Genomic DNA, 18,359 nt, shown 5'->3' with positions numbered 1-18,359 from the left:
AGCTGTGTTGCAGCCAGATGACAAACTGGGAGGGGTTGTGCATCTGATGCTGCAGCTCTTTAAGGGAAGAATGGATAGATACTCTGGGCGACCACCATCCCTGAAGACCATTCAATGTAGGGGATGATGAAGTACTGCCTATAGTGCCCATGGAGCCGGGGTCTTAAAAATAATTCAGTGATTCCAATAAATCAAGATATGAATGACATGAATTAAATATTCCCATCAGCTAATGCTGCAGCTTGATCTCCAATATTTAAAACGTCAAAATTATACTTGAGAAGTGTGCAGGAGGGACTAAAATAGCTTATTTAATTAAAAAGGAGCTTCGCTCTGCTCTTCAGTGGAATCCTAACAGAACGTCTTTAAAAAGACTCAGCTGAGATGATTCCATATGGGACTTGTTTTGACATCAGACAAACAAATCCCAGTCAGCATTTGAATAGCACGTGACACAACCACAGAGCCAGGGAGGTCAGAACAAGAAGTTTTATTGTATTAATACTCCAGTCAACAATGTGCCTCAAAACTATTTACACATTCATCTAGATGTGCTGAAGGCAGATCCGGTGCGGTGAATCCTTCACTCTCACATCCATCAGACTTCAAGGTTACAGGCAGGAGCTGGTCTGAAACCAGGGCCGTGTGCAGGTTGACAGTGATGAAGATGTAACCCTGGTCCTGGACAGTGACATTCTACTTAATGGTGGCATCCAGTTGTCAGTCAGGTGGAGTTTGTACAAGCATATTCACCGTCTGTGACCTCCGGGACCACCAAGAATGGCTTTATATACCCTCCCCCTTGTTTTTATTCATTTTTTTTAGGCTTCTTGTACATGTTTCTTACATTCTATACTTGCCGCCCCCCCCTTCCTAATCCCACTTGATTTCCACAAGGCTTTGGCGGAAATAAAACTGTTGTCTAATTGTGATGAGGAACCCCGGACGACATCAAGGAACTGCCCCCTTGTTTAGGGCAGACTATGCAACCTAAACAGGACGTTTACAGCTTAATATATATAATTACTTTCATTTATTGATCCCAGATGCCCGGGGCATTGTAACAACCCTAATTGTCAGTTAAGGAAAATAAATCACTAGCTTGTTCACTAAGTGGACTTTCAATAAAGGGTTAATACTTAGGGTCACTTGAAGGCTTTGAAGGAGACTGTGCTAATGAATGGATGGAACCCCCCCTTCCAACCAACCCCTCCGATCCCGATTCCTCCTGAGCGGAGGCAGTTTTTTCTGTTGAGTTTGTGCTAACATGGACAGCTTGATCGATCAATATTGCTGAGTTCATATGAGTCTCCCAGGCTGGCCTCCCCAGTGAAACACAGCTGAACTTCAAGTATTTACTGAGCAAACACAAAGCCCAGAAGCCGGGAAAGAAACAGCACTACAGGACTGTGATTTTCAAAAAGTCAGACAAAGCAAATTCCCTTTCCAAGAAGGTGACGTTATCACTACATTCGTTTTTGGCTGCTCAGTTGCACGATTGAGCAGCATCCCTGTCTGACTGCAACATAGCTATGTTTGGAAAAAAAAACAGAGGGGTGGCCCGTGCTCCTGGAAACTCTTGCTGTTATTGATAAATTCTCACATTCAACCGGATGAGTCATCAAAAATAACTTTCATCAAAATACACTGTACAGTAATTATAGGAAAAAATAAAAATATCATACACTGGCTACAATAACAAACCCTATTCCAGCTCATCTGTGGCTGTTGTTAAGAGACAGACTTGGTAAAATCAAAGAGCGTCCGACTCTCCGGTACAGCTCAGACCGATACAGTTAACTACATTTAGTAAATAGTATGCACTTGTTGAAGTCATTCTATTGTACAATTACTGTCCTAGTTATTATTCAATAGGCAAGAAGATCCACCTGCGACATGTTGGCATTGCCAGCTCCATGGCTCTGCCCTGAACCAAATGTGAGGGAAAGTTCCTGCGCCCACAGGGTCTGTAAATCCTGCTCCTCTCATGTTTTCATGGTACAAATTGGAACCACGATGACCAGAATCACAGTGCAGGTTGCGGCTGCGATCAGAGCTCCAATCTTACAGGCCTTCGCCCTCCGGAACTCGGCCTCTTTCCGCTTCAGCAGTGAGTTGTAGCCCGGCGTGTAGATGTCCTCCATCCAGTATTCCAGGTTGTTGGGATTGAGGGACTCGTGTGTCTGATGAGACGAATGGACATAAAGAAGGGGCTTGAAAGATAGGTTGTCAGTAAGTCATCAATCTCAAGACACTAGTACGGCAATTTTCATTTTTGCATACTGATTAATCGGTTCATTCATTAGCCATGCAGCTTATCCTGCATTCATGGTTGGGGCTGGACTAGAGCCTATCCAAGGGCCACATATCGACACATACAACCATTCACTCCCATTCACACGTCCTAGCAATTTAGGGTGTTCGATAAACTTCCTGCGTGTTTTGTACTGAGGGAGGAGATGAGAGAACCCAGAGGCATGGAAAGACCCTGCAAACCTCAAAAAGAAATGCCCCCTGTTGAAAACGAATCATGGACCTTCAGATTTTTGTTTTTTAAATGAACTCCACACCTGAGGCTAATTCAAAGGAAAACATTCAAAAAGGAATGTTGTGACAAAGTTGCTGACATTACTATCGCTAACAGCTAACATGTTAGCTTGTAAACATCAATATATCTGATAATATTGACTGTAATCGCATCTTTGAGGTATCCAGCATCCCCTCTGGAAGATACACACAAATGATATTCTGTCAGGTGTTTTGGGATTGTTGTGAATGTGATTGGTGTTTTGCCCCCTTGCTATTGATCTGTTTGCTAAGTAGTAAACAGAAAATTCCATAGTTATTGGCTACAAAAACCCTTAAGAATATCATGGGAACTAGCAGCTCACAAGTATTCACAAAAACCCCTTATCAGTTTTTAAATATTTCAGTGTAATTTGTTAAAGAAACATTTAGTGGTTTAATGTTGTCAAACCATATGTAACCTTTTTCAAGAGCTGTTGTTCTAAAAGGCATGCAGTTTCTGGTCACTTTGAAGAGCCAGACTACGCTCAGTTATTCAGCAGTAGTTCTCTCTCTCTGATATCCAGAGGCTCCACAATGACCTTGAATGGTATTGATCATGAGTAAATCCCATAATCAGCCATGCTATGTTTTCATGCTATTGTAAGTTATTGTGTTAACTTGCACTGCTGCGTATTACTATCTATAGGTGAAAATGAGGGAATTACTGAGGTGGAAAAAGCCACACAAAGGTGTTAATTTGTTACTCTGGATTCCTTTCACTATGCCGTTAAGCACCTTGAAAAGCGTTCAAGGTTTGACTAATCACAATCATTTCTGTTCTGTTATATTCAAACCCTGGGATGTTGAAGATGTCCAGATTAACAAGTGCTGTCAGTTGATCTGTCAAAGTGTGAAAATCAGTTTACAACAAAATGACAGCTTCTGCAAGATCCTTCCTGACCATCCGCCCCCTCCCTTCTCAACCCTCCCCCTCCACAAACTCCCCTGCACCAGCGGATTTTCTTATTCCACCTAAAACCAGACTTTGGTATTAAGTGTCAGTATCAATAAGCAGGACCATCTCTGTGTCAATACAGTGTCTGCCGTCTCACTCTAGGTGGACAAACATTCTCCCTCCCGATCGTGAAGGAGTCCAGTTAATCTGGATTTTCATCAAGAGATTAAGTACACTGTGCTGAGTCACACTGATGACAGACCGTCCGCAAAGATGTCAGCTGGACATCCAGTTTCACACCTAATAACCTGTTTGTCACATAGGTGACGAAGGACTTTGGCTAATCTCTGAGTTGCTGGTTGTATCTACAGCTCATGTCAATGTCTTGAACGACTGTTGTGGAGTAGAAACTCTGAGAAATGTCGAACTATAATAGTTCTAAAGCACAAATAAACAACGTAGAATAATAACATTTCACATCTGCAGAGGGATAACTCCACCCTCAACTAGCTTTGTTTTTCTGGAGGTGAGGATGTACATTTAAGTATCTGAAGCTCTGCTTTTCGCAGCTGAAATTTAAAAGCCCTTAAATAATGCTAAATCCAGCTAAATAAATGTATTTTTTCCAAGCATCTGTGTTAATCAACTGTTACCCTGATGACAATTCAAAGTTTTGATATTCTTCTGTGACACCCAGAGGCCCTAACAGGAAGGGTTTATCACGGTGAAGAATTTTTTAGACTCAACTGGCTACCAAAAAGACATAAAAAAGTGAAATATTTATGAAAATCAGACTAGCTGTTCGTGAATTGTGAATGGGTGAAATGGTGCCTCGATCTTGTAACCCGGTGAAGAGTCGGATCTGAACTACCCCCTCCAGTCAGCCAAAAGCAGTTAGCATTTACCCCATTCTGATAGCTATCATGATAGCTATCATGCTATCTGTGCTGCTACTACCTGTGCTTGGTCTTCCTCTTAAGGCTCATTAATGCTCGCTATGTAAAGCTCAGTAAGTAAAAAGGTACGTCCATACCTACACATTGTAAAGGTCACTGCCGATGTACTTCCTATGAGCGCTTTACGTTTCCCTGGTTCTAAAGCAACATATCCACCAGAGGACAGTGCAGAGTTCAGAGTTCACGTCTGAGTTCGGAGATCAGAGACACATAAAGAGGGAATGCAGTAGACAGCAATGGTTTGCGCAGCAATTAATTACAGGGCAGAACATGGGTGGAGATTTTCTCTCCCTTGTTATGTCGATGCTTTGTTTCATCTTATTTATTGGTCCTTTCGCTAATGGCAGTAAGGCATACTGCGCAACACTGCCCCCTACCACTTCCGATGATATGTTACCTTTGGTGGGTCTGGCTACGCATCGGAAAGCCCCCCGGAAATGTGGGGAATTTACGTGAAATGAACGCAGGGGACAGAAAGAAGGATCTGTCCCTTTGTGTGTGCGTAATTGAGCATTAATGAGCCATTACATCCAACCATGACATCCATTAAATTACGTGTTCCATTTGCGGGTCAAAATTTGTTTCACGACTTTACTTTAGATTTATCTTGTGAGTAAGTTTCTGGAGAAAAAGAAGGAAAAGAAAATGTTTTCTCGATCCTTTAAAATAGGTTTTGGCTGTGCTGGGGTTTTTCAGCAGCATGAATAATATTATTCTGACGATGATTAAACGGCAGACTGACAATGATCTCCGCCCAAATGCAGAAGCCATGTTCTGACACAGATAATTCTCCGACAATGACTCAACATCCTGGTCCGGCTTATGTTTGGAGTTTCGGAGTTGAACACGGAACGTTTCAGATATAAAATCAACACATTTTGAGCCAGGATATTAATTACACAAAACCTGGTCAGAGTGACCAGTGATCCCCAGTGGGTTCTGGGACTGATTCTGTGACTCAGTGGTTTATGGGACCACGGTTTTCTTGCTATTAAAGTAATAATATTCGCCACTGGCTTCTCTTTGCCCAGTTTAACTGTTTCGAATAAAATATTTAATGGCACCCAATCAGTCTCATAGGTCCTCATCTCGGTTCCAGGATTCAAACTCTACTCGTCTCGATTAAACCCGTGGCAAGATGATCTGGTCTCAGAAACAGTTAAGCCACAGAGTAAATTCAGATTGCCCAAAGAAAGCATTAAATATTTAGGCTTCTACATTTCCCCATCTCTACATAACCTCTATAATGTAAACTACAATAAAATAATTCAGCATATTAGTAGTGATCTGGAAAGATGGTCCCCGCTCCCAGTCTCCCTACTAGCTCGAGTATGAAGTATTCGTATGAATGTTATGCCCAGATTGCTTTATTTATTTCAGATGCTACCTCTGGAATTTTCATCATTCATGTTAGATGGAGGTCTCAAACTCCCAAACCTGAAATGTTATTACTGGGCTGCACAAATGAAGCCGATGATTGCATGGATTCAGAATGATACATCCACACAATGGCTAAACATTGAGAAAAGCAGGTGCAAAGAGTCCCTGGAAATCTTAACCTTTCACGACGTACCTGTAAAAGAAATGGCAGTCTGGACAAAAACCACATTAAAAATTTGGAATAAAATACAGTCAGCCTATCAACTACCAAAACTACTTTCATCACTAAAATTATTGGACTTATGAAGACCTTTACCCCTAACAATTTAGATACTGGTTTTAGAAAATGGTCAGAATATAGTCTAATCTACTTGCATCAACTGATCAAATACGACAATCTTAAAACATATGAACCGCTGACATAGGAATTTGATCTTCCAAAGTCGGACTTTTTTTAGAAATCTAAAGTTAAAATTTTTCCTGGCCAACGCAAAGGAGTGGGAACAACGTAGAAGACCCACTTCCATAGAAAGGTTGCTAATAGCGTAAATAAGCGATAGGGAAAAGAATATAATTGGTAACACCTGGTAGGAGATATGCATTGGGGCACACTGGACTACAAATTCAAACTCCTGGAGGGATTTCAAGTGGAAAATAATGATTAGTTTTTTCACCAGAAACAATAGCTAAGATGGGGCCGACACGTTGTAGTTCCTGATGGAGGAATTGTGGTATAGATACTGCCAATCACACACATATATTTTGGAAGGAGGTTTTTGACACCCTTAAAGCAGTCTTAAAACAGGACTAACCACAAAGCCCTGCAGCAGTATCATTAGGAGCAACCCCTATGGGTATAGACGGAAAGGATGAAAAATACCTCCTAAACATATTGCTCACAGCAGCATTAAAAGCCATAACTATTAGGTGGTTAAAACCGCGTCGCCCTACATATAATATATGGATCCAGAGTATGGGAGTAAGTATGAGACATTTACCAGATGGAGTAATTACATATTCATTGAGACTTCAGAAGCCTATCTTTAATAAACGATGGGCTCCTGCCAGTTTTGACTAATAGAATGTGGTTAGACTCAAAGAGTTATGGACTGGCACCGGACATAAGCATCATATCCTTTTAGATAACTGAGTGTGGGGTGGATTTCTTCTTTTTTTTTCCTTTATGATGTTCCCCCCTCCCCCACCTTTTTTTTTTCTCATCCCCGATATTTATGTTACCGTTTCTTGTCATGATATGATCATTATATGTGATATACAGTATGTACCTGTCATTGATGTAGAGAAAAACTAAATGAAAACCTGTGGCAAAAACAATTATCGTTTAAGATGGAGCAAAAAATGTTTCATGTCTGTTGCAACACAACCAAAAATATCAGCGGGCGAGAGACCTTTCTATCATCTTTTAACTTGCGCCCAGTGAGTTTTGGCTTTGCTGTTTTTGCTCAACTTCCTGATGGGAGTGTGGCGAAACAGTGTCATAAAGGGCTGCGCTTTTCCCAGGCGGCATCTTTTGTTCTTCCATCCATCCTCCCCCGCTTATCTGGAGTTGGGTAGCTGGTGCAACAACCGGAGTAGTGAGGCCCAGACCTCCCTCTCAGCCACCACAAAGTGCAGCTCCGCTGGGGGGGGACCCCAAGGCGTTCCCAAGCCAGCCTGTAGACATAGTCTCTCCAGTGTGTCCTGGGTCTTCCCCTTGGTCTCCTCCCAGATGGACATTCCCGGAATACCTCCCCCGGGAGGCGTCCAGGATGCATCCTGACCAATGCCCGAGTCCCCTCATCTGACTCCTCTCGATGCGGAGGAGCAGTGGCTCTTCTCTGAGCTCCACCTGGATGACCGAATTTCTCACCCTATCTCTTAGGGAGAGTCCGGCCATCCTGCTGAGGAAACTCATTTCGGCTTGTATACGCAATCTTGTTCTTTCAGTCACTGCCGCCGCTTCTGATCCTCATTCCCGCCGCTTCACACTCAGTTGCGAACCGCCAGTGAGGCACGGAGATCATGGCCTGATGAAGCCTGCAGAACCACATCACCTACAAGAGAAGAGTCTCGATCCTACGTCCACCAAACCGGATCCCCTCAACGCCCTGGGTTAAAACGCCCATAAAAGTTATGAACAGAATTGGTGACAAAGGGCTGTCCTGGCGTAGTCCAACTCTCACTGGAAACAGGTCTGACTTACAGCCGGCAATGGGGACCAGGCTCCGATACCGATCATACCGGAACCGAACAGCCTATCTAATGGGGTTCGGTACCCCATACTCCTGGAGCACCCCCCACAAGATTGCCTGCAGGACACGGTTAAATGCCTTCTCCAGATTAACCAAACACATGTAGACTGGTTGGGCAAACTCTCATGCTCCATTGAGAACCCTGCCGAGGTTATAGAGCTGGTCCACTGTTCCACGACCAGGATGAAAACTACACTGCTCCTCCTGGATCAATGACCCCGCAGACCCTCCTCTCCAGCACTTCTGAATAGACCTAACCAGGGAGGCTGGGGGGGATGATCTTTTGATCTTCCACGAATAAATCTCACTGCTGAGAGAGTAAAGCGCCTGACCTGATCTTTTCTCCCCCCCCCCCCCCACCAAGTGGATTCCAAGCGACATTGCATTTCTAGATACAAAGATGTTTTCCGAGGCACATTTCCTGCCAGCGCACGAAAAAAAAAAAAAAAAAAATCTGTGTCAACCCCACTTTCCGATTCACACCAGCCAGATAGAAAATATTTCTACATTCACTGTAGATATAGCCTGGAAATGCTTTCGTATCCTTTGACCTATTTTCTCCAGGTAGGATCCAGTTGGTTCTCATTGGCAGCCAGTTCACTGTAGAAATCAGTGTGGTGGAATTGGCGACTGGGTGCCGTTTGTATGTGTGTGTGTGTGTGTGTCTGTTTTTTTCAACAACCCTGGTCACGGATGCAAGGTGCACATCCAGAGCCAACGCTCAGAGCCAGCATAAGAAGTGAGCGGGACTTTGTGAAAGGGAAACGTAAAGGACTTTGGACTTTTACAGATGAGTGTTGGCAGCCGAAGAAACCAAACTATCTCTCCATTAAGGCAACCCCTGTTGTTCTTCTTGGTACTGAATGGACATTAGCCCTGGATACAGTTCCAGGCCTCTAACTGACTTTTTAGGACACTCATTCCTCAGAATGGCTGCAAACTTTCTGTTGGAAAGTCTGTTCCAGCATTTCATTTACCATCACTTCATTCTAATTAAGATCTTGGTTAAAAAAAAAGTTTGACATACATGGAGACAAACTTAATTTGCAGCAATGCATCTAGCCTTAAAATGTCAGTAATAACTTTCTATAGAAAGGCCCTATTTTTGGTTTTAATTTTAATCTTAAGTTTCGACACAGACACTCATTCATCAGCATTAATTAAGAAGAGCAGTCAAAGGCCACAGACGGAGTGTGTTCGTGCGTCTGTGAGTGGGTGAGTCTTCTTGCTCTGATATTATATTGGATTTGAGAAATAGTGTAATGTGAGCTGAAGTTTGAGGTGAAACGGGTTCCTGGTTGAAAGGCAGCTGTTAATGAGGATTTTGAATTCCATCACGCTAGATGCTTGTGATTTAGCAAAGACCCTCATCAGGATACTGACAGATGAAACCTGCCCTCTGGTGTGACACAACTCTCTCCCTACTGACTCCATTTTATCGCTATTTAAACCTTGAAAAGCGGGGCGGACATGGAGGCAGGAGGTGGTGATCGATATCAGCTCCAGACGACCGTAATCCTCGTCCTTGTGAGCCCGGTCCCACGCCCAGCCCCCTCACCCCAGAGACCATGGCAAGGAGGGTCTGTCACTTCCCTGCCTCCTCCATACTCCGACTTACATCGATCTGCCCGATAATAAACGTGCAAACGTAAAGGTGCCTGAGGCTTCAACGCTTTCCTAAAAAGATCGGTTCATGCGAAGCAAAGAGCTGAGAAAATACGGGTCATCAATTTTATGTGTAAAAGGTGATATTAAATTGGTGATTAAATTCTGAAAAGACTGACAATGTACTTGAAGCAAAACAACATGATAGATACATCTGTGCAGAAAGCTGGTTGCTCAGGATGCTTGGTGCATACAAGCATGGTATGGCACCAGATCCAATCAACCAAAAGGGAAGAAGAGCCTACACTTCTTATTCCTGGACCTAGCTAACGCCTTTGGATCCGTCCCCCATTCTGTCATCTGGACAGCCTTTGACTTCTTCCACATCCCAAATACCATCACAGGCCTGGCGAGGAACTGCTTCCAAGATCTGCAATTCTGTATTCAAACAACAGAATAAAAAACATCATGGCAATGTTTGGAAGAGGGAATAATGGCTGGATGCACCATCTCCCCTCTAGCCTTCACCATGGCAATAAAGGTGATCGTCCAAGCCGGAGACTGGAGGCAATCTCTTTGGGAAAACTTCAGGTCAACATTGACTGGACATGGATGAAGTTCAAACCCAGTAAATCCAGGAGCATTTCCATTGTCAAGGGAAAACATCAAGGAGACACCCATTCCCTTGGTATCAGTGCTGCCGAGTCAAGAGCGTAGAGCGCTGGTACAATGTGAGCCTCAAAGACTCTGATCAGAGTGATCAACTGAGAAAAGAAACCATCAAAGGCCTTGTCAGCGAAGAAAACACCTTGCTCCCTGGGAAGCTGAAACTGTGGTGCCTGCAGTTGGGATTGCTGCCCTGCCGGATGTGGCCCCTAATGGTCTATGAGATCCCTATGACCAAAGTTGAGAAGCTTGAGAGGATTATCAGTTTATACATCAAAAAGTGGCTTGGCTTCCCGCGTTGACGCTTTGGTTTATATTTACATGGTGCCAAGCCTCATAGAGGTGTTTGAATGCACAGGAGTCTGAAGATTCAATTGGCTGCTTCCATACTGGTAACTGGGAGCAAATGGATCCCATCTGAGGCTGTACAGCAAGCAATATCTGCTCTCAGGCATGGAGACATTGTAGGCCAGGTGCAGCATGGAAGAGGTGGGTTTGGGCTTGGGATGAGTTGGCCAACATGGCACAAAGCAACATTAACCCAGAGGAGAAAGCTGGTAGTGGATCGGGTGTGGCAAAAAGGGGAAGCAGAGAGATGCACAAAGGCAGTCTCTCAGTCCAAACGGGGCCAGTGGACGAGCTGGAAAAAACTTGAACTTAGAAAGCTCAACTGGAATGATCTCTGGGAGATGGAAGGAAGCAAAATCAGCTCCATCATCTGAGCCACCTATGATGTTCTTCCCACACCCACAAACCTAAACCAGTGGTTTGGTGAAGATCCTTCTTGTGTGCTGTGTCAAACCCCTGCAACACTGAGGCATATCGTCATTGGATGAAAACCAGCTTCTCCCAGGGTCGCTATACCCAGTGACACAACCAGGTTTACGATAAGTGTCCATCGTCCTGGAAGGAAGGAGAACTACCACCAATGCTGTCCCTCACCCAGTGCCTGGACATACAACCACCACACCGTTTTTAAGAAAAGGACAACTCACAACAAAACCAGCAACAAAAGTGGAACCAACCCTGCCCGGGATTGGAGAATGCAGGTTGACTTAGACCAGACATGGAATCATTACAACTAATCTCAGGCCGGACCTGGTCTTGTGGTCAACCTCTCAGAAGTATGTGTTCATTGTGGAGCTAACTGTACTGTGGGAAACTGCAGTTGGTAAAGAATATGAGCGTAAACGAGTGAAATACTCCGACATAACAGCTGAGGCCGAACAACGTGGCTGGTGTGCCCAAGTGCTTCTTGTAGAGGTGGGCTGTAGAGGATTTGTTCCTACGCCACAGCCAAACTTCTTAAGGGAATGGGCGTGAGGGGACAGGTTTTCCGACAAGCTGTCAAATCACTGTCAGGCGCTGTCAAACGGACCTGGATGAAGACAAAGGACTGCAGCTGGGCAAAAAAATGACCACCAAAGGGTAAAAGCAGATGGGGGCACATCTGGGACGCAAGATGTCACCGTTGAGCCCTTTTGAGATGTCGTGGGCCTTTCAATGAAACACCCATGAAGGAGGGGGCACACCTGGAGACCCCCGTGAAAATTTTACCCCTTTACCCTCAACCCCTCACCAAGTGCCAATTTAAGGGATTGTACTACCTAGTCATATAAGATCAACCTTTGAATCTGAAGAGAGCGGATAGATCGTCACTGTCCGGACAGCTTAAGCAGTGAGGAACTCTCTCCTTCTTCAACAAATTCTTTTGCGTTAATTGTTTGTTCGGCATATTTCATAACCAGTTTCTTTAACCTTTTTCTTTTTAAACTGATGACTGATAGACACGTCAGTTAAACACCACGGCGGCCTACGGGAAGTGCCCTGAACTACAAGGTCTACAGAAAGTGATTGTGAACCTAAAAACACAACGCTCAGCTATTGAAACAGCTTGCTAACAGCTAACAGCAAAAAAAGGGAATGGCTTACAAATAGCATATCCACTTTGAACGTTTGAAAAACAAATGTTTAGAATTTTTCCTCATTTGCTACCTCAAACATATGCACACAAAAAACAGTCCAAAAACTGAGGTGGGTGTATGTGAAAGACTGACTGCTAAATGCAGTCCTCTGATTGACAGCTGTTCCTGTGATTGACAGGTGATTGAACCAGGTTAAACTCCGCCTCTTGTCCGATTGCCCTCCCTTTGACCCTGAGTGAATGAATAGACAGTTGCCAAGACCATATTGAGTTAGCTACTGGGCTACTTCAATCAGCAGTCGGCTACTTCACACAGTTCAGTAGCGGAGCTGGGGGAAATAGTTACAGATTACTTTTGTAATTTTGGTGAAAGTGGTGACGGTGTTGTTTTGCATTTCAGGTCACCAGCTATGACTGAAAAGCGCTGCCTGCTTCGCCCTCTTCGCGCACGTTGCCATGGTGTTCTTCAGAGACACCAGGTCTCTCCAATCAGAAGGTCTGTAAATTACAGTCTGGATCTGCTTACAGGCTTGATGCTGCTCTTATTAAAGGAGGACGGTCATGGGCCCCGATCCTCCAGTTTCACAGCTATTTCTGGAAGCACAGCTTTGACTCTTCAGCCAATTACTCCCCTCCTCCTCCTCCTCGTCCTCCTACTCCCGCCCCCAACCTCCTCCCACCTCTCACTCTGTGCTGTCAAACTGAGCCCATTTATCCGAAAACTGATCCAGCGTCACTCAACCTGGAAACACATCCAGTCAGTGGAACAAAATATCAATGTTAACAGAAAGCTTCAGTTTGAATTTGTCTTCGCCTAACAAATTTCCCTTTTTCTTTTTCTTGTTGTTCATTATCCGGTCATTTCTGGCGGCGGTTTCACAATTTAGCCATTTGCTTGTCCTTCATCTCAGTTCCAACAGTTAGTTTAAAATGCCAGGGATGAACGCCGAGAGGAACCTGGCACGGAGCAAAACCCAATTGGTAAGAAAATAACATGAAAGCATCCAGGGAGTTGGGAAACAAATTGTAAAGTTTAAAACAAAAATTATGATTTAATAATAGGTGGGGATTATGAGAAGTGCATGTATAGTGAACTGGTTATCAGTATAAAAGACACAACCTCTAACAGTCACACTCAAAACTCCACTATGGTCAAGACCAAAGAGCTGTCAAAGGACACCAGAAACAAAATTGTAGACCTGCACCAGGCTGGGAAGACTAAATCTGCAATAGGTAAGCACCTTGGTGTGAAGATATCAACTGTGGGAGCAATTATTAGACAATGAAAGACATACAAGACCCCTGATATTCTACCTTGATCTGGGGCTCCACGCAAAATCTCAACCCGTGGGGTCAAAAATTATCACAAGAATGGTGAGCGAAAATCCAAGAACCACATGGGGGAACCAAGTGAATGACCTGCAAAGAGCTGGGACCAAAGTAACAAAGGCTACCATCAGTAAAACACAACTCCACCAAATCCTGCAATGCCAGACGTGTCCCCCTGCTTGAGCCAGTACATGTCCAGTCCTATCTTAAGTTTGCTAGAGTATTTGGATGATCCAGAAGAGGATTGGGAGAATGTCCTTTGGTCAAATGAAACCAAAATAGGACTTTTTGGTACAAACTCAACTTTTTTTGGAGGAGAAAGAATGCTCAGTTGCATCCAAATAGCACAGTATCTACAATGAAGCATTAGGGTGAAAACATCATACTTTGGGATAGCCCCAAACCATCACTGCTCTAGAGGAGATCTGCAAGGAGGAATGCGCCAAAATGCCAGCAACAGTGTGAAAACCTTGTAAAGACAAACAGAAAACGTTTGACCTCTGTCATTGCCAACAAAGGGTATATTAAAAAGTATTAATATGAACTTTTATTATTAACCAAATTATTACTCAGACAATTTGATTTTCTGTTTTTTTTTTTTCTTATTCTGTCTCTCATAGTTGAAGTGTACCTATGATGAAAATTACAGGCCTCTCTAATCCTTTTAAGTGGGAGAACTTGCACAATTGGTGCCTGATTAAATACTTTTTAATTAGGGTTATGTAAGGGCTGGCCACTGGCCTGTCAGTCAGTCCCAGGGGTCAAAGGTCAGTGCTGCTGAAAGGACTCCAATCTCTGAGGAGGGGATTGATAAAATCCAGGAGTGCTTTTGTCTTCTGAAACCATTCAGAGGTTTTGGATGCAGCGCTAGATGTGTGTTGTGTCTGTGTGAACGTGTGTGAGTGTGTGTGTGTGTGCGTGTGTGTTTGTGCGTATGTGTGTCTGGTGGTTGGCTGGAGTCATTGAGGTCAGTGTTCACACAAATATACACACATACACCCACACACACACACACACACACACACACATACACACCTGGCATGAAACCACTGCTGCATTAAGATCAATACAGATCGGCAGGAGGTCCCTGTCCACTGTGTGGCACTAGAAACACTTTCCACAGTACGTTTCTGGAGTGTTTTTTCCTTCCTTCTTCTCTAAGTCACAGTCCCTACGCATCCTCTTCATCGTTCTGTGACTAACTCCCTATGAAGAGTCAAATCTGTTTATTTTCATTCTTAAAAATGATAAAATTGTAATAATCTGCCTCCTTTGCTGGGTCTTTTAAAAAACATCTCTATTCAATTTTGTTTCCCAGTAATTTTGGACCGCTGATCTTTAATCTTCAAAGGCAAACTGAAAATACAATCAGATTGAACATGAAATACACCACCTGCCAGCCACGCCCAGTGTGCGCGTGTATGTGTGTGTTCCCGGTACCTGCAGGTCCAGTGCCGTGAGCTGCTTCCCCTTCTCCCCAGAGTTTCGTTTGAACTCCTCCAGGGTCCATGAGGGCTGCCCCCGCTTCCCCTCCGACAGGCCGCCGAGCCTCAGGTCCATGTAGAGGGGGCTGCCCTTCACGTGGGTCTTCAGGGCTGGGGGGAAATGGTGTGGCGAGTACACCTGCTCGGACAGGTACGGCTCCTTGGGAGGTTTCTGCGGTTGGTGGGCAGGGAGCTCGTATTGGCGCTCACGCTCCGCCTGCGGGCGCAAGGGTGGAGAAAAGGGGGTGTCATCGGTGTTGGATGGATGAGGAAAGAAATGTGATAACTTAACAAAAAGTATTGATTACATATCTAAAGCTGTATCAGACTCGTCTCTATATGAAGGTTGTATATTTGAGGATCCCCCCCACACACATATACACACCTTTGAACTTTGAGTTTGTCTGAGATACCAAGGGATTTTTTTTGTGCAAACTTCCTGTTGGAGGAAGATGAAATAGAGAGCAGAGGGTTTATTTTAAGTTTTTAATATCAGCAGGCCGCTGATGTAAATGTCAGGGGAGCAGCTGAAGAGCTGCTGAGCACATCATCATGGCGCAGCACACACACACACACACACACACACACACACACACACACACACACACACACACACCTACCTACCTACCTATACAGGCACACTGTCCTTTTAAACACCACTGATGTGTTGTGAGACGCAACAGCTGTGTGACTTTTTTACCTTCTATTTCAACCTACTTGACGAATAGAAAGAGGTTTCACCCGCCTCTGTGAAGTAGTCAGAGCTTTTAGGTTGTCGCTGCAATTTATTTTTTTAAATATTTTCTGGTGTGGCGGCGAAAATGATGGTGTGTAATGATCGAGGACGTGGTGCCTCTCGTCGAGTGTAACGCTGCAATCATACATCAGAAAAGGAAAACACTAAATCAAACCACCATCATATATTAAGGGAGCTTGTTACTGTTAAAAGGACAAGTGGGATGTGACTAATTCCTGGTATTGTATCACTATTAGATATAATGAAGCCTAGTTTACGACCCCCTCGACAACTTCCTCCCTTTTAGTACAGTGGTGGTGTTTCTGACTCAGCATTACACACACACACACACACACACACACAGACACACACACACACACACACACACACAGAAACACAAACACGTACACACACACACACACACACACACACACACGTACATAAACACACTGGCACACACGACCAGACAACCAGACTAGTAACCAGCAATGACCAGGTTGGATGTATCTACTACCTCCTACGACGGGACAGATACGCTTACAAGGTTGAAATTTTAAAAAAGGCTGCACAGTTTTACTGGAAAATTAAAATTGGCAGTGGATTTGAACCAATGACACACAATGAAAAACTGGCACACTCTTATGAAACCATCAAAAATGGGTAGGTGACCCACTTCTTGAGTTGAGAAACATGTCTTCAAAGTTTTTTTTTTCTGACAAAGTCCTGACCTAAAATGTCATGTCAAGAATCATGGTGCACTAAGGGCTTATGAAAGGCTGGTCCTTGATTTATTAGCAGCGGTGCATCATGGAGCTCAGTATGTCTGTGGAGGTTCTCAGACACCTAGGTCACGGGATATTCTTGTTGAAATATTCTCGTTGTGGCAACTGGACTTGAATTTCTTCACTTGAAGGCGTTTCCCCCTTCATCCGAGAGCCTTCTTCAGTTCTAATGAGCTGTTGGGAATTTCTGAATATAACTGAGTTTTGGGCAGGTCTAGGCTATGGTGGTTTGTTATGTACAGTAAATGTTAAGAATCGATAGGCAGAAACTAGGTCTCTCTAGGCTGGTTGGCCAGGCCTGCCCTACACCTACTGAACCAGACAAAACACATGAGTAACCATGTATTTTAGTAATAGAGGCTATAAGAAATTTCCAGAATTAACGCTGAAAGGTTTCAAATCATCCATTAAAGGTTCTTGTAGATTCAGGGGCTACTAATTCAGTTTTATGAGCGGCCACCCTGCCTCATCATCCAGTGTTCAGTGCCCCTGAAGTGTGAATTAGATGGTCAGGTGATCGAGCATTCCTTTTGGGTGTCACAGAATTGTCCTATAAGTTTGAAGGGACAGGAATTTGATGTGCAGTTTTGGTATTGTGTTAACATTCTACTCCGGATAGTATCAGGGTGTTGAAAGAGACTCAACACCTTTAGTTAAATGTGATCTAAACATACCCTTGTATGTCTGTGAGTGGAAATGAGAAGCACACAGAGAAGCCTGTGGTCTTATCTGCTTGCTCACACACACAGCGTTGCAGCTGATAGCTACATGAACAACCAGTTCATGTAGCCATCATTTAGCCAGTAAATTGCACATCTTATGGCAATAGATGGCAAGACAGGAAAAATGAGAATGAATGGTATGTTGAAAGAAGGTCAGTGTTTATGAAGTGTCTATGAAAAATGGGTCTTGGGCAAAAAAGGTGGCTGCTGTGAGTTTGTCTCTTTCTGCATCTCAGGAAAAGTTTTTTACCATGAGTCTACCCCTTACATTTGAATAGCTAAGCCAACAGATTGGGAATGGCTAGAGTTGGGCCTATCGTTACATGACTGTCCCCGCCGGGGGGACTTTGAGTATAGCCCGATAGGTAATGTGTATTGATCGATGTTGGACAACACTGTGTTGGTCCAAAGGTCTATAGAGCTTGTTGAGGAACAGGGGAAATGTATTGATCTGTTTGCAATGGTAGGAACAGAACATTCCCGGAGCTGTCTGAGGTCCCGCCTTCATTATGGGCCTCTCATAAGTAGGAGGTAGGACTTATAAAAGGAGTTGAGCCCTTAGTGGTGCACCCCAAGCCTGAATATAGGCTATGTTTAAAACAATACCCCCTAAAGAAAGAAGCTATCTATGGCATCATGCTAGTCATTGCTAAAATCCGGTATTATTGTATCACATGACTCTCCTGTCTGCATCCCTATTATGAAAAAGTTTCAAGAGGAAGGTCGATCTACAGAATGGAGATTCCTACAAGATTTAAAGCTGTAGATGCAGCAGCATACCAGAGGTCACCAGAGGTATCATCTGTTCCACCAGGAACCATGCATTTTTCTGTTGTGGATTTTGCTTACGCTTTTTTCTCCATGCCAGTCCACCCTGACAGTCAGTTCTGGTCCACCTTCACCTTTAATAGGTGGGGGTATACATGGAGAAGGTAGCCAATGGGATACCACAAGAGTCCGGCCATATTTTATAGAGCTCTAAGCGAAAATCTGCAGTTTACATCTCCCCTGGGGGTCTGGACTTGTGCAGTATGTCGATGATTTACTAATCTGCAGTCCT

At 44.0% G+C, this 18,359-nt stretch overlaps 1 protein-coding gene across 1 annotated transcript in view; it reads right to left on the bottom strand.

Annotated features, from left to right (window-relative positions):
* Nucleotides 1-475: 475 nt before the first annotated feature.
* The window catches only part of minar1 (membrane integral NOTCH2 associated receptor 1), a 32,025-nt gene continuing 14,141 nt past the window's right edge, over nt 476-18,359 (bottom strand). Inside the window, exons 4-5 of the mRNA XM_086143723.1 lie at nt 15,016-15,276; nt 476-2,183 (exon numbers count right to left, since the gene is read on the bottom strand). Of these exons, the coding sequence (XP_085999849.1) occupies nt 1,986-2,183; nt 15,016-15,276 (459 nt within the window). The 3' untranslated portion in view covers nt 476-1,985. The remainder of the gene's footprint in view (nt 2,184-15,015; nt 15,277-18,359) is intronic.

Source organism: Fistularia commersonii, chromosome 3, assembly GCF_037954325.1.
Source record: "Fistularia commersonii isolate RoL2024-O1a breed Wild chromosome 3, RoL_Fcom_v1.0, whole genome shotgun sequence".
NCBI classification, from domain to species: domain Eukaryota; kingdom Metazoa; phylum Chordata; class Actinopteri; order Syngnathiformes; family Fistulariidae; genus Fistularia; species Fistularia commersonii.
Note: the sequence above shows the minus strand (reverse complement) of the source record. Positions and strands in the feature narration are given on the sequence as shown.